At 36.1% G+C, this 25,523-nt stretch overlaps 1 protein-coding gene across 1 annotated transcript in view; it reads left to right on the top strand.

Moving 5' to 3' along the window:
• Positions 1–3,949: 3,949 nt before the first annotated feature.
• LOC121380050 (tyrosine-protein phosphatase non-receptor type 13-like) overlaps positions 3,950–25,523 on the top strand; it is a 55,484-nt gene continuing 33,910 nt past the window's right edge. Inside the window, exons 1-17 of the mRNA XM_041508783.1 lie at positions 3,950–4,060; positions 10,031–10,189; positions 10,467–10,639; positions 11,599–11,664; positions 12,267–12,365; positions 14,380–14,484; positions 14,925–15,075; positions 16,561–16,989; positions 17,901–18,021; positions 18,482–18,587; positions 18,828–18,902; positions 19,979–20,147; positions 20,825–20,972; positions 21,777–22,071; positions 22,542–22,592; positions 23,464–23,687; positions 24,544–24,632. Of these exons, the coding sequence (XP_041364717.1) occupies positions 10,060–10,189; positions 10,467–10,639; positions 11,599–11,664; positions 12,267–12,365; positions 14,380–14,484; positions 14,925–15,075; positions 16,561–16,989; positions 17,901–18,021; positions 18,482–18,587; positions 18,828–18,902; positions 19,979–20,147; positions 20,825–20,972; positions 21,777–22,071; positions 22,542–22,592; positions 23,464–23,687; positions 24,544–24,632 (2,431 nt within the window). The 5' untranslated portion in view covers positions 3,950–4,060; positions 10,031–10,059. The remainder of the gene's footprint in view (positions 4,061–10,030; positions 10,190–10,466; positions 10,640–11,598; positions 11,665–12,266; positions 12,366–14,379; positions 14,485–14,924; positions 15,076–16,560; positions 16,990–17,900; positions 18,022–18,481; positions 18,588–18,827; positions 18,903–19,978; positions 20,148–20,824; positions 20,973–21,776; positions 22,072–22,541; positions 22,593–23,463; positions 23,688–24,543; positions 24,633–25,523) is intronic.

Below are 25,523 nucleotides of genomic sequence, written 5' to 3' on the forward strand. Positions count from 1 at the left end.
ACTAGCCCTGTGATTGGTGATAAGTGTGAGTGTGTTGGTTGTAAAAAAAAATAGTTTCATCTGGGCAAAAAAATTTATGCAATTTTATTTCATCTAATACCACTGTGTCAAGTAGCCTTGTGCTTGAAACATGTATGGGGTACCTGTAAAGAAAAGTACTCAAATTTTGTGTGGAACTAGGGTAGTCATAAACACTACCCGTTATCTCAGAAATGAGCAGCTTGACCCCCCCAATTTTTTCTGATTCACTTTAAGGGTTAGGGGTGGTAGTATTTATATCCATAGCATTTATGTCGATTGATATGCTGCAAGTAGGAGATTTAGCCACATATGTTACTATTGTCGTCTGGGATTTGATTTGGTAGTATTTTATTTAACATTAACATTAACTTTATTTGTCTTTACAACATGGCAGCTACGTGGTACACAAATTGTAAAACACTGGTACCAGTTATTTAAAGGTGCCAAATTGTAAGACAAAAAAGTTATCTCCCCCTTGGCCACATTTGTGGTGAATGGTAATCCAAGGGTATTTACTTTTGTGATATGTCACATATACTGTACTAAAATGAATGATTTTATGAGTATGTTATTGAAATCTAGTTTGAAATACTAGTTGAGTTGGGCTTATCTCACTGATGGAAAACAGAAATATATCGACCATAGCCATCAAGTCATATGTACTTTTGAAACCAATGTTCTATATTGTAAAATGTGGGGTTTTTTTTACAAATAAATTGTTGTTGTTATCTTTCCATTTATATGTAGTGATTGCACGATAAATGGAAATGAGTACCCTTAACACAATGGAAGATGTAGCCAGTTGATTGGCTGTTGAGATATGTCTGTGGTCGATTTCTTTTTTTAAAAGCATGTTTACATGTAGCCAAATTATTTAGGGTTTTTTTTAACTGAGGAAGTTTATTGATACAATACTTGCATATTCATAAGTCATGTTTTTATAATCACTTTAATTGTTTTTATATTTCAGAAATTAATGGGAACTTACTTTTTTGTTCTCTTTATTTTATTCATTGAGCAATTTTTTCAGTTACCACAGGTGTCAGAAAATGACAGTGACTGGGTAGGGTGGGGTGGGGTGGGGTGGGGGCAGGTATATATTAATTTGATTTTTAACTGGGGAGGGTAATGCACAATTTCCCCCCACACCCACTTCTGATGTCTATGGTTACATCAATTTAAATTGTTACAAAATGTACACTGCTTGCATGTGTTCCATGATTGTAATATTGTAACAGGGTTGTAAATGAAAAAGGAAAATTTGTGTAGAAGCACTGTTAAATACCGGTACATCCGCATGAGAGATTTATAATATCAGTTGATGATATTCAACAAAAGTTGGAGATATGTTTTAAGACATTTGATTGACTGCTTCATGGTGATGAGCTACATGTTAAATCCAGTTTCTCTACTGAAATTAATACTAAACATACAAGTTTCAATATAATCTTCTAATAACCTGGTTTTGGCAGATTTTTAACGAATAGAATCCTACATACACGTTCTTTTAAATATCAATTTTTATCCTATAACTTACCTATAATATCCATGTCATAAACGCATGTGATAATTTGTGTATTAACCCGGTCAAACTAATTAGTGCTAATCATGATGATGTCATATTACCGATGGCGACGGCTTTAGTACTGTGATTTACTAAGAATTGAAATAAAATGCTATGTTAGAAGTGTTATATAAATAGAATTTTCTTCTCGCTGCCTCGTCTAGTTAATCGGTATTTGTTGAGGCTCGGTTGATATTTTCCATATTAAAAAACACTCGTGACGAATCCTTTATATCTTACACTGTTTAAAAATGTATCCAACTTGCTTTTGCTCGTTAAATACATTTTGAAATATTAAAAATGTTTCACACCTATTTGTTTTTATTGTACTTTCATTATATTTGAAATGTATTTCTGTTTTTGATTAAAAAAAAAAGATGTGTGGAATATTTGATAATTGTTACTATATTTTAATCACATTAAAGATACAATCATTATTAATAAACTTGTTTGTTTACATTTAATAGCTCACCTGAGTCTTAAGAAGAGCTGTGCATGATTTCAAACCATTATTTAACTAGAAAATAATATTTATGATGGGTAGGACCGGCCTCGGTGGTGCAGTGGTTAAGCCATTGGACTACAGGCTGGTAGGTACAGGGTTCGCAGCCCGGTACCGGCTCCAACCCAGAACAAGTTCTTAAGGGCTCAGTGGGTAGCTGTAAGGCCACTACACCCTCTTCTCTCTCACTAACCACTAACCAACTAACAACTAACCCACTGTCCTGGACAGACAGCCCAGATAGCTGAGGTGTGTGCCCAGGACAGCGTGCTTGAACCTTAATTGGATATAAGCACAAAAATTAGTTGAAATGATTGATGGGTAGGTGAGGGGTGGGTGTGGAAGTAATGATTACACAGAGAAAAAACATTTTGTGATGTTGTCCATGTGTAATATTTTAATGCACAAAATCACAATTCAGTTCCTTCCTTATAGAAAAAGAACCCCAACACCAGTTGATTTTAATTACTGCATCTAAAGGATATCAAAGGCATGTCACAGGGAGGAGGGGTTTTAATATGGACGTCCATTCTAAATGGTTAAATATTACAAATATTCTTTAGCAGCTTTAAAGAATCTCGGCTCATTGTTTAATATTGGAGGTTATTATGTATTTAACATGTAATAATTGTGGCACTTAATTGTGTCTAGCAAACAAATTGCTGTGTCACATGAGCTACTTTACTATCTTCTTATCAGTTAGCAGCAAGCAATCTTTTTTTATTATATAACATTTAGTGAAATATCTTAAAATATCAGTGAACTAAAAGTGTTATCAGTCACTCAGCAAGCGTGACTCGTGAGACATAGACAGTATAACATATACCATGGCCTTTGATATCTGTTAGTCAGAAAAACACTGATTACCAGTAGAATAGAAGAAAAAGATAATTTGATAAATGACATAAACAATGTTGACTAATACAAATAAAGAAAAGAATGGATTTTTTTGAAACAATACCTTAACAATATTACCTTGAGTATTCAACATGATTATTTTGAGGCTTAATAGTCTTTGGGGGGGGGGGGGGGATTTGAGAAGAAATGTGCTTCTGGCACATGAGTTGCTACTTTAATTTCAGAAAACCATTTTTTTTTTTTTTAATAGATGCAATTTCCCACATGAGAGCCCAGGCGTGTGACAGTTTGAGTCACAGCAATGGAGTAATCAAAGATATAACATATTTGGGTGATAATATGATACAAATTTAATTTAAAAAAATTGAAAATCCATATTTCAATCAAGAAAAGGTATATATTAATTTTAAAATTAGTTAAAATTATAACACAGCCTTTAATATACCAGTTGTGCACTGACTGGAACGAGAAATAACCCAATAGGTCCACCAACAGGGATCGATCCTGACCGACTGCACATCAGACGGACATTTGACCACTGGGCTATGTCCCGCCCCCTATTGGATTTCAAACATTTGGTAATTCTGACTCGTAGTCATCAGAGGAAACCTGCTACATTTTTCCATTAGCAGCAAGGATCTTATATATGCATTTTCCCACAGACAGGAAAGCACATACCATGACCTGTGACCAATTGTGGTGCACTGGTTGGAACAAGAAAAAACCCAGGCAGTTAAAGGTATATATTTATGGCGTATGGTATTTGTATTAGGTCATAGGGTAGTTATTTTTTCAAGCTATGTGATTATAGTGTGAAGCAACACTGTCCCCCGCCCACAGCTCACAGAAAATAATAATAATAAATAAATAATGATCATATTACTATTTATCTTGGTGTGTTTTACAAATTTGAGCGGTTTCCGTATGGCGTTTAGCAGTTGACGTTATAAACGAATATATGTTGTTTAGCGAGTATTACGTGGACCTCCTGCGTAAAAGGTCGGAAAACGAAAACAAGAAGAAGGAAAATGGCCAAACTAAGCCACTCTTGCCGCACTTGGTCGTTTGTTTAGCAGGAAAACAGCGACCTTTTCGAATAACTGCACGCGTTTTTGGTAAGTCTTGTTATCGAATTAGTAGTTTGCAGATATCATCGCCTCAATTAACTAAAGCCTTAATCAGTCTGGGTAGTATTTAATGTTTGACAGCTTGTGACAGTTGTGTTGAAGTTCAAGTCTTGGACTGTTGCCGTGTTGGATGGGTGCGGGGAGGAATCCTCATACTCGTGGAACTTCTGCCTCTTTTAGAAGTTATTTTTAGCACCAGTATTCCAGAACAGCGTCAACTATACGAACATTTCCGTGATTGATACTACCCATTTAAGGTCATTTAAAAGGGCATGATTAAGTGATATAAAAGGATAAACATATATTTTTTTTAATTTTAGTTTTTATATAAAAAAAATCATGATTAATAGAGATGGACATTCATTCACTTTTGGCATCATTCGACCCTAAGACCACTAACTGTAGTTCTGAGTCCCAAGTTAAAATAATATTTAAAACAAGTTCAAGCCACCACCTGGTGGGCAGCACTGACACAAGTTTTTAATAAGTAATTTGATTATAAATATGTGCAGACAATGACATTACACTTACAGCAGTTCTGGATCACTTAAACAAAAACATGTTAATTGTATTGAATTGATGTGTTGTGTATCTGTAGCAGAACAGAAACAATACAACATAATAAAGACAACTAACTTAATAAATGATTTAAGGAATTTTATGAGAAACATTGCCACAAAATATAATAGTGTGCAAGTTTACATGGTTCTGGTAGTTACAGATAACTTTTAATAGTTCAGGATCACTTTTGGGAGTTGCAGATTACTTTTGGGGTTATCAAAAAGTGGCGTCTCAAGTCAAGTGGTTGCTTAATATAGCTTACTCAAGGTACAGGACTATTTAAATGAAATTGTGAAAATGTTACAGCTGATTTGTAGTCCTGAGTAGCCACTCCCATGGTTTTAAATGTAACCATATTATTATTTTTCATGTGAATTTATGTTGGCAAGTTCAGTGCATTCAACATGTTTATCCACAGTCTACAGTTGAGATAACATCCTGTGTGTAGTATGTTTTATGATGGTGCCAAGTTTGGCACTTTGCCAGTGTATCTGGAAGTTTGCCCAAACATTTCCAGAACTTGCACTACAATATAATATATGTGAATACAGCTTTCTAGTCACTTGACAGAGTTTGAATTACGTTTTTAGGAGGGCACAATGGTAAATTAAGAAATTATTTATAGGGCTCGAAATAAAAATAAAACAAACTAATAAATATAAAATAACAATCACTGAAAATTTTGCTGAAACTGGAATTTAAAATATGTTTTTTGTCCCAAATGGATCACTGTATAAACTCATGGTTCCACCTAGCATCTGGAAAATGGGAGTCATCATGACTCACAGAGTTTTATTTTGGAAGTCATGCATTAAAAAATGGGAGTCATCTATGATATATTTCTTAAATCACATAATTAACTGAATAACTGTCTTGTTTATGTTACATGCATATATTATATCCACTGTGCTATCTGTATAATATACTACTCAAAAGAATTTAAGGGTCAGACGATATTTTCGACATTATTTTCTGAATGTCAATTATATTAGCTAGACCATAATGTCACGCATGGTATTGTTTCATTTTGACGAAAGTGGGTCTAAGCAACCCATAAATGAATTAAAATCCACTGTCATTGACACTGTCGACTAGTTCTAATGGCGAAAACATGCTTATATTTGCACGTAAATTAGGGCGAAAGCGAAAGGTCTGCTAAGTGCCCATAACTTGCTTTTTCACAAAGCGCTTCATTTGCACGCTTTGCACGTGTATTCCATGTTCCCAATGCTAAATTTTCGTATAATTGGAGCTTGCGTTCATGTACGGTGCACACTCCAAATTCGACAATGGTACGACTTCAACTGACTATCGAAGATCGAGGAAGGGCTATTGCTTGGCTTCAGGATGGCAATACGCAAAGAAATGTTGCTCTGAGACTTGGTGTCAGTCAGAGTGTCGTTGGCCGACTGTGGCAATGGTACCAAGTAACGAATTCTGTTCGAAATCGTCCACGTTTGGGAAGACGCCGAAGCACTACAAATAGAGAGGACCGCTACATCACCAATATGGCTCTACGTCAACGCACAACCACTGCACGCCGATTACGTGACAATCTGCGGACTGTGACTGGAACTCGAGTGTCTGATCAAACCATACGCAATCGTCTGAGAGCCAATAATCTACGCTGCCGTCGCCAGGCTGTTCGACCACCACTCCTACCACGTCACAGAATGGCCAGACGTCACTGGCGGTGGCAACGTGTTCAGTGGGGTCGAGTGATGTTCACTGATGAGTCCAGGTTTAGTCTCCAGTTCAACGACGGTCGGGTTCGTGTCTACAGACGTCCTGGGGAGCGCTTCGCTGACGTTAACGTTAGACAACGTCACCGGTTCGGTGGTGGCAGCGTCATGGTGTGGGGCGGCATCTCTATCCACCACAGGATATGTGGTGGATGGCAATCTGAATGGAATCCGCTATCTGAATGAGATTATCCGGCCGTTGGTTCTCCCAGGCCTTCAGCAGGTTGGCGGCGGGGCAGTTCTGCAGGATGACAATGCCAGACCCCACCGCGCCAGGGTGGTAACGGACTTTCTCAGACAACAAGGTATCGCCAGGATGGATTGGCCAGCATATTCGCCTGACTTGGCCCCAATAGAGAACGCCTGGGACGAATTAGGCAGGAGAGTTCGGGATAACCATGCCCCTCCGGCCAACCTTCATGATCTGGGTCAACTTCTTATGGCAGAGTGGCATGCCATTCCCCAAGAGTTCTTCAGACGTCTGATCAACAGCATGAGGCAATGATGTGTCGAGTGTATTCGCGCCAGGGGTGGATTCACACACTATTAAACAAATGTTCTAATGTGTAAAATCCATGTTTGACAACCTTCAACTTTGACAGCATGTCATGTGACTTTCTTGTATACAGTGACGTTTATTTGTGGTTTTTTGTAAATATGGAACAATAAATAAAATTGTTGGTGTAGTTTACATCATCAATCTAATACACTCTGAAACTTATTTGGTTATAAATTTTTGACCCTTAAATTCTTTTGAGTAGTATATATATATATATATATATATATATATATATATATCCATTGTTTTTCTTCTTGCAGCCTAAATAATTTAGTGGGTTTTTTCTTCTTTTTTTATGCACCCTTTGGCTTTTAGTCACAGAATACTCCATACTAATCTGCTTTGTAACATAGCTTTTTCTGCATAATAACAGTTACGTAGGAAGGTGCCAAAACGGGGAAACACACACACACACACATATATATATATATATATAAACCATAGCTGCTAGCTGCTACTTGATCAAGAAAAGTGGGAGGGATACATGACCACCAACCGCTTCCTACACCAGTGAATAATTATGACTAACTCCTATTACGAGATATGCTTCACCATCTACATGTATTTAAAAAAATAAATAACAATATCAAAAACAAAACAAAAAACTAAATATTTAGACCGAACTAAAAACTTGCGGCTGGTTAATTATTACTGATATCCGTAGACAGGCCACGCATTTGACTTTTTTTTTTTAGGGTTTAAATTATTTATTTTTTAATGTAAAAGCGATTGACAGTGAAAAAAAAGCCCCCAAACCCCTATACATTTAGAGCAAACTGAAACCTCACGGCTATTTGTATACAGACCGTGTATTCAACATTGTCGCAATGATCTAAATTTAGACAAAGGGACTGGCACACTACCTGTACATCAGCCACACTAGTTTTCAAACTTAAGTTATGTTATATGTACACTGGTGGCACCTAAGTCTGCGCACCTAAGCATTTGTGTTATATTTTAAAGTTAAAATATTTCTTTAAAAATATTTGTTTCACCGCCACAGTACAATGGAACAATAAACGTGTTCCAACTAAAGTTATTTTAATTTTAATGTTTTTTAAACTCAAGTAATGGGCACATCTTTAGTAGGACCCCCCTGCATTTACTGGCCTGCATGACGGCACATAAGTCTGCGCAGCAAACAGTAAAACAACCACTTATGTCGCTAATGTTTACATAAAACAGCAACAAACAATGGATCCGACTTTTGTAAGTTCTAAATAACAAACACTTCCTGTTATAGTCTGTTTCAGAAACATTTAGATTGTGCAAATGAGATAAATATAAATGGTGTTCCATGCTCCTTAGTTTGGACAACACAAAATGACAATATAAAAAAAGCCAATGTAAACATATTTGATTATTATATTCAATAAAAATTAATGTAAATGAGCACAAATAGTGTTCGTTAGACATATAGAACAATCAATGATAATTTTGAAACAGACTAGCTAAAATAGGCCATGCTGTAAGTTCAATCTTCAAAGTCTGTGTGCAGCCATTTTGCATTGTGTCACTCGGAGGGAAATTCAAAGTATTCTTGGATGTTTACGTCAACAGATAAAATAAGACACTCATTTCATTTATGAATTCATAAATTACAATAAGGTATGTATTGAACCTTCTATGTAAATTTATGTAAGTTGATATGCAAGGTTGATCATTACAACGTTGACAGACACGTGTTGACAGGTGATAGAAAAACACGTTGATCAAGGCTGGCAAAAGTATACTTTTAGTGCATTTATTCATAGTTTTTTTCAATAAAAGTGTTATTGACCAGTTTTATACATATATTCACAATCAAGATGTTTGTTTGTTTACAAACATACCCCGACACTTGTTTCAAGACGTAATGTAACGTCATTAACCTGCGCAGACTTTTGTGCCGCGCAGACTAAGGTGACATGAGTGTATTGATATGTTTAGGAACCAGTTAAACCGCTCGGCTATTTTCGTTTTGAACTTCGTAAATGACACACACGGATTTTACTTAGGAGTATTTTAAGTAAATATTGCGTCGAAAAACCCTGTAAACTGAAGAAAAAAAATCTGGAACTGGAAATTATTTTCCTTGTGCCAAATGTATCACTGTATACAGGTATCAACTATTGCATAAAGAACTATATGTTGGTTTCTTACAAAGCCCTATAAATAGGCACATTAATATAAATTTATTAATAATATGCAGAGCTAGCTCTGGCACTCACCAAATTTGCCAATTGCAAATTTTATTTTAAAATTGTGTCTTATAGAACATCCTTTGAAGAAAATGAAATGGATTTGTCCAATCAGTTTCAATTTAATTTATTAAGTAATTTAGTTTTATAAATACTTTGGGCTAAAGTTTACTCCTGGATTATTTTTGGGCCCTGGGCTGTGAAATCTTTTTGTATTGAGTACATATTATATGACTTACCTTTATTACTTTGTAACACACGCACACACAGACACACACACACACACACCATTACAGAGTTTCTGCCAGAGGGTATGGTGCCATATCCAATTTTTTTTTTTTTTAACATAACATTTTGACAAAATTAATGACACTTATTACTGTATGATTTTCTTAACCCTAACCCTAAACGTAACCCATTTTTTGGGGGGGAGGCCTCCCCCAATACCCCCTGTTGACTGTGGTTGCATTTAATTCCATAGCACCATACCCTAAAAATTTCTTTTTGGCAGAAACACGGCATTAACCTAAATAATTATTGCACGGCTCGAAATAGCTGACTGCAAAAAGTGAAATATAGTAATTTTTTTAGACCTAGCAGGTGATAGAAAAAAAATTCATCAGCTAAAATCACAAATAAATCGCAGGTAATTTTTTCACAAACAGATATTTTATAAAATTACCGTATCTGCTATTTAACTCATGATTCTATTATATTTTAAATCCACAATGCTCTAATTTCAGAAATACATTTCAGAGGTCCTAGTTTTCCATACTCTATCCCTAAGTTGAAACCCAGCCTCCCTTCGCCCTGTACTGTCTTATTTTCAGCAGGCCATATTTTTTATGGCCTGCTATTTATGAAAAAAAATAATGGCAGTTGATATTTTACGTCCTATTTCGATTGTGTGTTCCAGTGCTGTTGTGCCTGTAGAGTCCCAGAAAAATGCCTGGACTGGACATACCTGTCAGTTTGGCCGAAGTGCTCCATGTGCGTGGGGCCCCACTGCGGGAAGCGGAGGCCTGGGGAGTCCTCCACTGCAGTGCTGAGCTTCTCCAAGAACTATTCTTTAAAGGTAAGCTGTCAGTGCATTTCCATTGGTTTTCACTGCCCAATATACAAGTAGCTGCCGGTTGTTTTGGTCTTTGAGTTGTCTTATTAATTCATTAGGTAGTGGGGGTGGGAAATGTTAGCGCTCCTTAAAAAGAACATGATTCTGGACTAGACAACAGACACACCCATGATTAATCACTTTTTACTCTATATAAATAAATAAATACTGTTTTTCCTTTCTGCAAAACCTATTCACTTAGCCTAGATCTACGTGTATTTATTTTGCTTTCTTTGCACAGGAAAAGCCTTCTCTAGAGAAGGTGCTTGTTTCGTGATAAGTCCAGAGACTCTACTTCTGATGCACCAAGGAAGAGTGGCATTCACCGAGTCCCACAAGACGTCCATTGACTGCGGCTATGTGGCACCGGAAATGTTCGGCAGCCAAGATGGGACGGCGATGGGAACAGAAGAGGTAAGGGATACATGTGCTTACCCAAGTTAAAACAGCAACTCATAAAATAAATGCTGCAGAAATGTTTATTATTAATATATAATATGTGTACGATAGCAGTTTAAAAACTAAATGCCAACTTTTGTAGCAGTATTATACATTTAAAAAAAAAAGAAGAGCTTTATTATTAATCCCCTACTGGTCCAACCGGAGAGGACTATAGGTTTCATCTCCATCCGTCTGTCTGTCCATCTCACAAATAGTTTTTCAGATGGGGGTTTTTTCCACAATGCCTCGAGATATTGAGCTGAAATTTATAGTTTAATCAAGTTTGACTTTCATGGTGGTTTATCCATATTTGATAAAGTTATGGCCTTGAACTTAGGAGATATGAACATTTGTTTTCCAGACTGTTTCACAATGCTTCAAGATATTGACCTGAAATTGTGTGTATATTGCTTTATCATTAGCTGTTGCAGACCAAGTTTCAGTTTCATGGTGATTTACCCATTTTTCACAGGGTTATATCCCTTGAACTTGGGAGATAAGAAAATGTGTTTTCCAAATTTATTTTCGCAATGCCTCAAGATCGTGAGTGGAAAGTTTGTGTATATCGTTATCATGTACTGTTACATCATGTTTGACTTTTATGGTGATTTACCCATTTTTTATTTATGGCCCTTGGCGATAAAAACATTTGTTGGGCTCAGTAGGTGACATGTATTGCTTTAGCAGTACTTTCAGAATGCTAGTTTAATTAAATGTAATTATGTCCTGATACTAAATTGTATGGGTATTACCATTATTACAATTATTGTATTGATGTTAGTGCTGCTATTAAGTCATACATTCATTCTTAATTAACTTATGAAAGTTCTCATTTATAGTATCAGTAGATTCCTATTTTGGTTTTGGGGATTTTTTATAAGTTCTCTGTTTGTACTATTTCAATGATATTAGTTTCATTTTGTATTTAACAGATGTACATATATTCCCTGGGCAAAACTCTTCTGTATGCTGTCAATTATGGGACCATTCCTGGCCAGGTATGTTCAGCATTATCTTATACATTAAATACTGTAAACATACATGTTTGTTAAGATATTTCTTTTTAACTTACCTAGGGTCGTTTCAAATATTACATTATGCTTTTTTGACAAAATTAGATACCCTGCCTCTCCCTGTAACATTTATAATGCCAGACCATACACTCCCAAAATATTACGTAACGCTTAGAGATGCTCCTCCCATTCACAAACAAGTCATGCTATGGATTTAATATAATCTACTATACTGTTTTGCGATTGTGAAAATGCAGATCTACGCATTTCTATTGTAATCATTATTATGTGTTTACATCTAGCAATTACTACCTACATTAAACAGTGTCAGAGCGTTTATGAAAAAAAAAATTATATTAAAAAAAATGTAACAAAAATTTTGTAATAAAAAAAGTGTGTAATAAAAAGTGTGTTACATGACGCTGTTCAGTAAGCCCACACACCCCCTGTAACACTACATAACATTTAGACATATACCCAGACACCCCTTGAGTGTTAATGAAATATTTGAATGGCCTGTTAGCCTGACCATAAATTATTCTATGCTTACTAATATTTGACTTGCATATATTTTGTTCTTTTTCCAGCCCAGCACCTCCAGTGTCAGCAGGTACCTGGTGTCGTTGCTTCATTCTATGTCCCAGCAGAACCCGACTGTGAGAGTAGCTTTGGTTCATGTGCTTGAAGTACGTATCATGCTGTGATTTTCAGGTTGTACTAAACCAAATAAAATCCTATAGGCGACCATGTTAACATTTCTGTTTAAAAACACTATATGCAATATATCAACCAAACTATGACCCATAAATAGCAGTACTACAACCCCTACCTGAAAGTATTAACTGAAGAAAGTGGTACCTTTCATGGCTGATTTTCGATATAACTGGATGTTTTTACAACATCCCTAGTTTCGCACAAAATTTTAGTACTTTTGTTTTTTTACAGGTACCCTATACATGTTTCAAGCACAAGGCTACTTAACACAGTGGTACTAGATGAAATAAAATTACTCTTTTCTTTTTGCCCAGATGTAACTAATTTTTTTACAACAAACACGGTCACATTTATCACCAATGACAGGACTTGTGGTATTAACTGCTTTATGAAAAGTTAGGTGCACCTCAAACTTTGATCCAGCCGGATATTATTTGGTTGAGGACTACCTTCTGTGGAAGTATTCAGTAGTGATGTTACGTACAATGATTGATTATAATTGTTTTAAAATTATTGGTTGTGCTCTAATAATTATGTGATGATCCATTATAAAAATCCATAATCAATTGTTGTGGGAAATGTTTACTAATTATTTCGACAATTTGAATGATGTTAATATGCCGGAGTTTGGGTTTGTTTTCCTGTTTATGTAAAGAAAATATTAAATAGGTATTAAATGTACAATTAGCCATTTGTAGAGTCCTTCCCAGGAAACACAATACTAGATGTATAGTCGTAATAATTCAGATCTTTCTTAAAGTTCTATAATTCTAACCGATAGTATGATGGAAGTTGATCAGTTGGTGTACCAGTCAGCAGGGTATCAAACTTTTGTTAGCCAAATGGCCAAATGTTATTTAAAATGTTATCGGTCTTTGTATTTTGAACATTTATTAACATGCACCTTAACAAAGAACGTTTTTGGGGTTAAATTGTGATAAGCGACAGTTACAATCTATTTAAAAATTGAATTGCAACTGGTATTTAATGTTTTTAAATTATGTAGCGATCCACTTGCATATATCAGGGTTCTCACGGACCCGGAGTCCCGGGTCCCTGGCGCAGCAATCATGGATGGGACGCACCATATTGCATACACGTGCGTCCCTGTGGACGCAGTATATTTTTATTTTTATTTAACTTAAATACAATTTTTTTTTTTCTTCTTCATAAAAATTCTTGAAATAAGTGTTATTGGTACAATCAGTTGGTCACTCCAGAAAGCCGCCCTCATCAATGTACCCACTTCGTGGAAATGATCTCAACCATGTGACCCAGATTTACAACATTAACTGGTACGACAAAACATGACTAATAAAAAGTAAAACTTGTTGTCTCTAGTAATCAAACATTTAATATAAAAAATGCAACATGTCTTAAACAGTATTTCATTTGATTTAATCGCATTTTCTACCTTTACGACAAGCAGCTGGCAGTACACTACTGAATAGTAGACTGGCCACGTGGACATGCAAACAGCGCTTATTCATACCTTGAGGCGGATCAACTGAACAAAACCGGTTGAAAATGTTTGGTTCTAAAAATCGTGATCGAAAAAAAATCTTTTGTAATATTTTTTTGTTTTCGCATTATTAGTTGAATATATATGAGTTACCTGGTATTTGTTTTATATTTTATCATACATTTTAATAATAAAAAAATGTGTTCATGTACTTTTTATTATGACATAAAACCATTTAAATCAATAAATGTCAATGTTTTTGTGTTGTCAATGTTATACAATTCACTTGATATTTTATTGGATATATCAATTCATCTTCAAATGTGGACTCTCCTGCATTCCTAATGGACTCTCAAAATATAAGATCATGAGTCCATGGACTCTCAATATTTTTGGAAGAATGAGAACCCTGATATATGAAATAATAACTCTATACTGAACACGTGTTTCCTGCTTTAAATCAAAACCATGTACATTTGTTTTGATAAATCTTCTTTTGATAAATCTTGTTTTCACTCCTGCAGCACTGCATGAACTATGCAGAAAAGCATTCCAGCAGACTTCCGTGTTCACATTATGTGATGAAACTACACAAGTCCATTTTCGGATCCCATGAAGATATCAGCATGGTAGGCTCATTGGTCTAGTGTTTTATTCACTCGTTAAAATCAGTATGCTTTAGTGGTATCGGTACTTAATGTTAATAATTTTACGGAAAGGTTCTACAACTTGGGAAATAACTTGGATCATTGCCTGCTATTAAAAACAACAAAACCAAAAACCACACATGACTATAGTCCTTCCCATTGGGAAAGCCTTTTTTCATACTATGAAATTTACTATTAGTTATTTATTTTTGAGCTGATTGTTTTCTAAATTGCATACAAAAATGGTGGGGTTTTTGGTCATTTCCAAAACACTTTTTCTTTTCTTCTTGCTTCAAACCAAACTGAAATTATTTACCAAAAAAACATTTTTGTAGGAGGATGTGACAGACTATAGAATCACATTTCAGATGTTTGTCCATTAATGCTACTTACAGGATCATTTCTGTTTGACTGTTTTTCAGTTGGACACTTACAATGACAGTAGTTACGGTAGTGACCAGAGTTGTTACAGCACACTGTCCACTAGGTCACGGCGTCGCCGACTACAGCGACGCGAGAGACATGATGAAATGAGGTCACGATCAAGGTCACGATCGCGAAGCAGAAGTCGAGGTAACATACATATTCTGTCCCGGATCAGGCTTCTGGCTATCCAGAGATGGGATCCAGGACAGACATGCTCGAAACCGTAGTGGTATAGGAGCATGTTAAAATATCTCGGCTGTGATTTTTCAATTTATTAAATCTGATTTCATAATTTTTTACTTAAAATAATTTTCACAGAGTAGATTGTATTTGACATGAAATGATAAAAAAAAAAACCCCTATATTTAGGCATAGTGTAGAATATTTAGCCTTTTAAGTATCGGTTCCTTAATATAAATGTGACTGAATCTTGCAGCTCCAGTAATTTTATATAAGATCCTGTTAAATCAGGTTAATTAGCATATTACTTCATTAAATGTTTCTTTGTTATTTAAAAACCCATTAGGGTATTTCTCGCTCCATCCTGTGCACCATGACTGGTATATCAAAGGCTGTGGTATGTGCTATCTTGTCTATGGCAGGGTGCATATACCATCCCTTGCTACTAATGCAAAAATGTAGCAGGTTTCCTCTAAGACTATATGTAAAAAATTATCAAATGTTTGACATTCAATACATGTAGCTGATGATTTACAAATTAATGTGCTCTAGTGGTGTTAAACAAAACAGACTTCTGATTATATGTCAAAATTATCAAATGTTTGACATCCAATAGCTCATGATTAATAAATCAGTGTGCTCTAGTGGTGTCATTAAACTAAACAAGCTTTAACTTTCATTATGTAAAAAAAAAACCCCACCTCCCAAAAGCAGTTAAATGTGTCATTCTGGATTTTTTAGTACGTAGCCAGCAGTTTTCTAATTCTTGATCAGGTTTCTACTGTTATGGGTTTATGGTAGGTGAGACATTTAATTCCATGTAATTCTTCTTTTAATATACATGTACCCGCCACCCACAAGATAACATTTATTTAAACAAAGTATACAAAGAGAAACAATTTAAGCACAATATATATATATATATGATTTTCAGTTGTAATTACTATATGTTTGATAAACACTTTCTTTAATGTTACTAGCTGTTTCATGCACTGGCATAGCCAGGATTTTTTACTGGAGTACGTTGTAAGCTGTTCTAGTATTGTAAGTATGACTTTAGATTGCAGCAAAGCTAAGACGATAAAGGGTGTGCTTAAAAATAAGTATGCCCAAAATAAGCAAGTCCAAATTAATTACAGATGTGCTGACCTTAAAACATTTTACATCAAAATCAATGCAATGTTAAGCTGTAATTAGATTAAAATAACTTGAAATGCATTTCTGAATGTATACAACTCTTTACCAGCTATTACTAAGTTTACTGCACTAAGAAGACCTTGCTTAGAACACACAAAACACAGTTGTGTCCAAATTAGTGAGATCTACAGCCCTGGTAAGACAGGCTGTTATATAAGATTGGGGCTGGGGTGGGGACGGGAATGTGATTGGGGTGGGGTGACCTCCACCATTGCTTTTATGTCATTCTGGAATTATCCTGATCGACTTTTTCAGCAACTACAGATTCTGGTTATAGCGCACATGCCAGAGAACGCCAGATGCGAAGGCGAAGAAATCGAGACGACGACTATCCACAAAAAGGCCCCTACCACAAACTCGTTCCGCCATTCCACGAAGATGTGGAGAACATCGCTCCGGAACACTTACACCTGAAGACTGCATTGCGAGACAACTCGAACTGGCAGACGTCTGGTGACCAAGCCGAACCCCCGCCATACCTCTCGGAGAACACGGGTAACCACGAATACAAGGCAGCGTACGACAAGTATGTCCGTCTCAAGTACAGACAGCAGAAACTGCGAGCTCTGCGTCAGGGAATCGGGGAAGACGAGTGCCACATGGATTTGCCAATCACTCTGGGAGTACCAGTCGAGTCGAACTCCGACACAAAGTCCATGGCTTCCCTCATGTCCTACACATTTGGTATGTGAGAATGTTGTTGTTTGTCAGTGGAAAAAATGTTTTTTTAATACATTAATCTAATCTCTCACCTTGTATATTATCTCCCCCCTCCCTACCCACTGATTCATTTGGTGTAAAGTCAGGTTAAGTATTTTAAAAAAAAGAAAGAAATTAAAGTTTTCTTCAGTTCCACTGTTAATTATGTTTCAGAGTTGCACATGCATGTAATAGTCTGTAGATTTTGTTTTATTTTTGTTGATTCTTTGTCTTAGATGAAAATAGCTATGATCATTGTGAGAAGTTGTGTTCTGGAACATTTCCCTTCATATTTGCATTAATTTAGTGCTCATGTTCTATATATACTAACATGTTTTATTTTATTATAATATATTTTATATTTCTTTACTGACTGGGGCAATAGAGCACTCACTGAGGTGCAAGATCAATTGCCGTTGATGGACTAGGTGATCCCCCCATCTTATAAAGTGCCCAATTACTGGTATATTAAAGGCTGTGGTACATACTACATATATCTAATGGAAATATATTTTACTGGTTTTTGGAATTAGTAGCCTTTGTGGCTGCAATGAGCCTTCTAACTCTTATTCTCGACCAAGTGTCAAAATAACTGTTAGACACCAAATAGCCACAGTTTAAAGTGAGATGGTGTGTTATCAATTAAAAATTCAGGGCTAGTTCTGGCACTCAACAACTTCGCCAATTAAAAATTTTAAAAGCAATTGTCATATTTTATTTTAATATGTTGGAAAAAATTACATGTAAAAATTGAGATTTTTTAACAAAATATATCAGCGTTGTTTTGCTATTTTTGAAGTTTAATACATAATTTGGCAAAATGTTCTTCTCACCCAGAGCTAGCCCTGAAATTTCTTTTCATTTCCTTACTCAGTGTATTTTGTTTGTTTATCCAGGAAGTTATCTCCCAGAGTTACACAACATGTATGGATCCGACTGGGCTCTTCATGTTGGCAGTGACATTGATAGTATTATGAGCAGTGAGGTTTCCATGTTTCCGGACGCAAAACCTCTCAGGTCAGTTGGAAAACTAGGATAAACATGTCTTTGGTTAATTTTTATTCAGGCTCTGAAAAGTACTCCAACAACCATTTCATTCGTTCATCTCTTGTGCAGTAGAGTTTTGTGTAACTGATTTTTCAATCACATGCCCATTGGGCTATTTCTCGTTCCAGCCAGTGCACCATGCGGCTGTGGTATGTGCCATCCCGTCTGTGGGATGGTGCATATAAAAGATCACTTGCTAGTAATAAAAAAATGTAGTGGGTTTCCTCTCTAAGATTATATGTCAAAATTACCAAATGTTTGACATCCATTAGCTGATGATTAATAAACAAAACAAACTTTAACATTTTTCATTTACACATTAAATTTGAGACATAATTTATATATATATATATATCTGTTATTGTCTTGTCTTACAATTATTCATGTTATGAGAAAAGATGGTTTACCTTAATGTTAATATTTTGTGCAGAGCAAGTGAGGAGGCGGTCGCAAGCAGGATTTCAGACGTTTCAACTCTAAAACCTGTTGTAGAAGAAAAACCAAAGAAAGCAGTACCAGTTAACAGCAAGCCGAAGGTACAGTTCACTTTTTAAAATTCATTACTTTAGACTTAATGGTACATCTAGAAGCTAATTGGTAACATTAAAAGCCCAAACAAAATGATATAAATAAATCATTAAGTGGGTGGATGTGTTTTACGTAATGTTTTGTTGTAGAGATAATTTAGAAAAACAATTACGATTTTTTTTATTCGGTCTGTTTATCCTTGTTTAAATAACAAACATATTGTCAACACTAGTACTTTTTTATTTCAGGAATATATTGGACCTGAATTTGCTTATCGGATTAACAAAACTCCAATACAGTTGCATGTTCCACTACAAGGGGAGGTAAGTTATTTAGATTTTGTTTTTCTTTTTTGTCGACATTCCAGTTCTTAAATAGGGAGATGAGTTTCTACAAAAGAGTTATGTATGGGATCTTTTATTAGTAATTTTGTTGATTTTATCATGTATCCTGAGTTGGGAACTGTTACTGTGTACGTTTTACCTATTTTATAAGTGGAGATGGTTGGGTGAGAATTTATGCTGTATAATAATAATAATTAAATATATTTTTTATTACTAGACCTTGTTCACCCGAATGAATCCATTAAATGAAACTTCACTTTCAGTTTTGTCCAGTTTTTATTGTGGTAATTATTATATTTACCTGAATGTCAGTTGAATTCTGCCAATTAATACCTTGTGTTTTAAAAAAAATTGAATGTGAGAATTTTTGACATTCATTCAAGTATAAATCACCGAACCGTTTTACACACTGTATCAATATGAAATCTTTTCAGTAAATGTCATTATACTACATTAACAGTATTTTAAAACATGCTAATAAGACATTTTGATATTGTGTGGGGAATAACATAGCCCAGTAGTAAAGTGTTCATCTGATGCGCGATCGATCTCTGTTGGTGGGCCCATTGGGCTATTTCTCGCTCCAGCCAGTGCACCATGACTGGTACATCAAAGGCTGTGGTATGTGCTATCCTGTGTATGGGATGATGCATATAAAAGATCCCTTGCTGCTAATCGAAAAAAGTGGCCCATGAAGTGGCGAAAGTTGGTTTCCTGTGTGGTCACTAACCATATATCCGACGCCATAATAACCATAAATAAAATATGTTGAGTGCGCCGCTAAATAAAAAAATGTCTTCCTTCATTCCTCTCTAAGACTAAGACTATATGTCAAAATTACCAAATGTTTGACATCCACTAGCCGATGATTAATAAATCAATGTGCTCTAGTGGTGTCGTTAAACAAAACAAACTTCTTCCTCTCTTAGACTATACGTCCAAATTACCAAATGTTTGACATCCACTAGCCAATGATTAATAAATAAATGTGCTCTAGTGGTGTCGTTAAACAGAACAAACTGTTTAAATTGGTGTGTTCTGTTTTTGTCTTACAGGGCCACAAGCATCCATCTGTGGCCCGCCGGGTGGTGGTGGTTCACGTGACGGGACAGAAGTTTGAGTTGACCTGTGACCCCTCAACAACGGCACGACAGCTCTTTGACACCATCATCACTCACATTGATCTTCCCGAATTTTACTTCTTTGGATTATCGTATATTTCTGGTAGGCAGACACAAGTGCTGTTTTCTTAAGCACCCTCATGTTTTAGTATAAAACATATTTGGGTCCAGGCATGAACTTATTAGTGATGGCATTTAAGAAACCAAGTTTGCTAGCTTAATTAAAAAAGATTATTTATTATAATTAATTCCGGTCAGACTAAGCACACAGTTAAAGCTGATGGGAAATGACAGGTGTGTGGCACTGATAGCCACAAGAAACAAGCACATGTCACAATTGGAGAAACAAGGACTGGGATGTGGAGGTGGAGAGCAAAAGACATTGAAAGATGGAGAAGTTGCCAGATCGGGAAGAAGTGAGATGGAATTCACAGGAGAGTAAGGAAAGGGGGCAGTGGGATTAAAAAAAAATAAAAAATTATATATGTAATTCCATTTATAATGGATTGTATAAAATAGAAGAATAAACATTATGGACCAAATTTATGAATTTAGGTATTTAGCCCTCTAAGTTTCCTAAACAGCTGTGTATATTTAATCATTTACAGTAAACGTAATAAACCAGAAATAAATTTTCCATATAATTCTGGTTTACTTCAACAAATTTGAATTCATATTTATATTTTAAGATGTATATTTAAAAATTAAAAAAAAATATTAAAATTAAAAGACAGATTATTTAGTATGTGCATGATATATCAGACTGTTCTGTGTTAACAGATGGAGAACACTTCTTTATGGACAATGACACGAAGCTGCACAAAGTGGCCCCAGAAGGCTGGAAGGAAGGCAAGAGTCACGGCTCCACTGTCGACTTCTCACTCTACCTCCGAATCAAATACTATGTCGACTCTCTCTCAGACTTCAGGTGGGTTTCATCTCTTGCATAATCACAAGGGGCAGGATTTAGCTGTCGGTTGAGTGCTTGTTTGGGGTGCTTGCATCGCAGGATCAAACCACCGTGATGGATCCATTCAGCTGATTGAGTTTTTTCTCGTTGTAACCAGTGCACCACAACTGGACAAAGGCCGTGGTATGTGCTTTCCTGTCTGTGGGAAAGTGCATATAAAAGATCACTTGCTGCATTAGAAAAAAAATGGGTTTCCTCTGATGACTACGAGTTAGAATTACCTAATGTTTGACATCCAATAGCCGATGATTGTGTCGTTAAACAAAACAAACTAACTTGCATAATCACAGTGGTATTTTACAGCCAGTAATCTAGATGCATGGAACTGCTTCAAGCAATGAATTTTGTGTTAATCACACCCTAGTATATTGTTTAAAACTGCGTTCATGGGACTGAGTATACTTTTAATGTTTAAGTATCGAGTTTTATTGTCTTGCCATGATGTGCCATTACCATTATTTCAGATCTTATCTGCAGTTTACCCATTGGGCTATTTCTCATTCCAGCCAGTGCACCACGACTGGTATATCAACCAAATGTTTGACATCCAATAGCCGATGATTCATAAATCAGTGTGCTCTAATGATGTAGTTAAACAAAAATAGACTTTAACTTCATCTGTAGTCTAGTTCACATTGAAAGGCAGTGATTTGAGTCACTGCATAAATCTTGTGTGCAACATTATGTGTACACGTGCAGTAAATATTTACTTGATTAACTTTACATCAATCTTTACATTTGTTTTTCTCCTCTTTTTCACAGGCACCGTGAAAGCTACCACCTTCTTTATCTGCAGCTGCGTCACGATGTCGTGGAAGAACGCACTCGCTGTTCTGACGAGCAGGCCCTAACCCTGGCTGGCCTGGCCCTGCAGGCCGAGTTTGGTGACCACACAGACCAGACGGCGCTATCGTTGAACTACTTCATCCCTGAGCAGTACGTCTCCAGCCACACCATCAAGAATGTGGGCATACAGAGTGTGCAGGAGCGGGCCGCTTTGGCGCATGCAGACAACTGTGGCATCGAAGCCAGCCAGGCAGAGATGAAATTTATTCAGGTGAGCGTGTAGATAGTGGTTTTAAATGGAGTGGGGTGGTGATGGAGTGTAACCACTTTAGGAAGTGTGAAAAGATTTTGGAATTGTACCAGGCGTCGGTGAGGAAATTCTGGTATAACTGGCGCAAGTGCAAAAATAAAAGGGAAAGGAAGGATGATGGATATTTGACCAGTAATAATATTGTTAGATGTATAGAAAAAACATGGAAATGATCCACACAAAGATTTAAGTAAGCATTAATCCTCTACATTCATTCATTCATTCAATGACATTCATTCATTCATTCATTCATTCATTCATTCATTCATTCATTCATTCTTTCATTCATTGATTCATTCTTTCATTTATTTATTCATTCAGGTATCTTTAACACAATCCTAGAATTAAATTTCAAATGATAACCTTCTTTTAAACGTAATCTAAACCCTGTAGAATATTGTTTACTGATTTGATTTTTTTTTTTTTTTCAGTTGGTACAAAAGCTACCTGAATATGGGATTCACTTCCATAAGCTTTTCAGGGTGAGTATAACTAAATGTTTTCTTTAACCTTCATGGAATCAAATCGGCAAAACTGTTTTGGCATTCAAACTTAAATAATTAACTCGTTCAAGTGCATGTAGCTATAGCATTCAAGCTTTTTATGGTTATTGTATTCAAAGAGTCATGCTCATAACATTCATACCCATATAGTAATAGCTTTCAAGCTCATATAGTGATACTTTTTAAGCTCATATAGTGATCAAATCCAGTGTTCACATTTTTTTGTGAAAGAAAGAAAGAAATGTTTTATTTAATGACGCACTCAACACATTTTTTTATTTACGGTTATATGGCGTCAGACATATGGTTATGGACCACATAGATTTTGAGAGGAAACCCACTGTCGCCACTACATGGGCTACTCTTTCTGATTAGCAGCAAAGGATCTTTCATTTGCGCTTCCCACAGGCAGGATAGCACAAACCATGGCCTTTGTTGAACCAGTTATGGATCACTGGTCGGTGCAAGTGGTTTACACCTACCCATTGAGCCTTGTGGAGAACTCACTCAGGGTTTGGAGTCGGTATCTGGATTAAAAATCCCATGCCTCGACTGGGATCCGAACCCAGTACCTACCAGCCTGTAGACCGATGGCCTAACCACGACGCCACTGAGGCCGGGTTTTTTGTGAAAGTCACTAGCCCTCACAGAAGCTTTGGCTTATTGCCGTATGAATTATAATAATACAATTGATAGTTTCCACTAGCTCAAACAAAAATTCCACTAGCTGGGACTGAGAGCTTGTGAATTTGTCGAACCCTGTCATTTCTTTGTACAAGACTGTTGCAATAAAAGTTCCATAATCTTGTGATCATTTCTGGAATCGTTTAAAGTGACATTTCTATTGCAGTCGAAGAATGACACCACACACGTTGTCTGGGTTGGAATAGCCAGTGTGGGTTTGTTGTTGGCCGAGAACCAGGGATACCGACGCGTGATTGTCGCTCGCCACGAGTGGCAGTCCATCAAGAAGATCTCCTTCAACAAGAGAAGGTTCAGCGTTCAGCCGAAGGAAGAGTTTGCTGGACTGGGCAAGCCGACCAAAACCAACCTGTTCACAAACAACTATAGGAAGTACGTTCTTGTATCTTATCATTTGTGGAAATTGGAGCAGGACGTAGCCCAGTGGTAAAGTTCTCACTTGTTGTGCGGTGGGTTTGAGATCGATCCCCATCGGTGGGCCCATTGGGCTAGTTCTCGCTCCAGACAGTGCACCATGACTGGTATATCAAAGGCTGTGGTATGTACTATCCTGTCTGTGGGATGGTGCATATATAAGATTCTATCTGCATTAGGAAAAATGTAGCGGATTTCCTCTGATGACTACGTGTTTGACATCCAATAGCCGATCATTAATTAAGCAATGTGCTTCAGTGGTGTCGTTAAACAAAGCAAACTTTACTTTTCGTGAAAATTAGTGCATCTGTAGACCAAGAACCATTTTCACATATTATCGTAAGCCCAGTTGTCTCGCCGTTACAAAGTAAAAAGGCAAGATATAGGTATTACTTTTCCAATAGTAGAAGCGGTGACGACAGCTTCAACTTCTGTGATGAATATTTGCGTTTCGATCAGTTTGTCATAAACTATAAGTCCAAGGTAAATTTTGTGTAATTTTAAACAGCATTAACTCCTCGAAAAAAAAAAAAAAGTGAAAAACCCACGAAAACCCCATAACAGTTTTATGTGAAAATATGTGAATAAAAGTTACTTATTTGTACCTCTCAACATGAGTATTGTCAAAAATTAATCCAGTAATCAAAAGATTAATTAAAAAAGAAATCCTTTTTTTTTTTTTTTAATGTCTGATGTTTTTTTAAAAATCATCCTTCTTTATTTTTTATCATTGCTTAAAACATCACATTATATTATATTCCATCTCATATTTCTTTTGTGACTTTGTATATATATACTTGTGTTTTATTTTTAGGGGACGATACCTCCTGCAGTTTTCCACAGCGCAGCACAGATTCCAAATGCGAATGAGGAACCGACCGAGTATTTCCGACACACGCAGAGGTTGGTTGATAGAACATAGCGATATATTACTAAGTTTAGAGGATAAATTGTTAGGTCCATTACCAAAAAATTTCTTTATTGATCTTAATATCCCACCAACATTTACGTTTTTGTGTTATCACTATCACCGTTCTTGTACACAGTGATGAACACTTGATTGAAACTTTGGAAAATTACCATTTGAATTTTAATTAAGTGGAAATCACTTGATCTCAATATTTTTACTGTTATGTTAAAATTTATGTTAGATGCTTCTGCAATTCTTGACACATTTTTATATACACTTTCAAATTTAAGATCGTTAATACTATAACATGAAACATCTACCTTAGTCAAATCACTTGTTGCAACGTAGGTCATTATTTTGATACTTCGTCAGTGTGTTCATTGTGTTTTAAAGTAGGTAGGAGGCTGTGTATTTAAATTAGGTTGTTATGTTAAGCATGTTCCTAAGCAGTGTAAGTAATCTGTAAATTAAATGTAATTTACAATAACTGGTAGGCAAGGTACAATAGCTGATAAAAATTGCCAGTTGTCGGCTTATTTTGTAACCTTGCTCAGACCTTGCCATTTATAAAATAAAGTTTAACCTTCTGAATACTACAGGAGAGATATGTCACCCAACGTCATGCAAGTTAATGTTGGGATCTATCACTCTTGGAGCGGGATTTACCTCAGTCGGTTGAGTAACTCGCTTGAGGTGCTTTCATCGCACAATTGAATCATCTTGGTGGATCCATTCAACTGACTGGGTTTTTTCTCTCTCGTTCCAACCAGTGCACCACAACTGAACAAAGGCCATGATATGTGCTTTTCTGTCTGTGGGAAAGTGCATATAAAAAATTCCTTGCTGCATTAGGAATTACCAAAATGTTTGACATCCAAGAGCCG

Source organism: Gigantopelta aegis, chromosome 8, assembly GCF_016097555.1.
Source record: "Gigantopelta aegis isolate Gae_Host chromosome 8, Gae_host_genome, whole genome shotgun sequence".
NCBI lineage: Eukaryota > Metazoa > Mollusca > Gastropoda > Neomphalida > Peltospiridae > Gigantopelta > Gigantopelta aegis.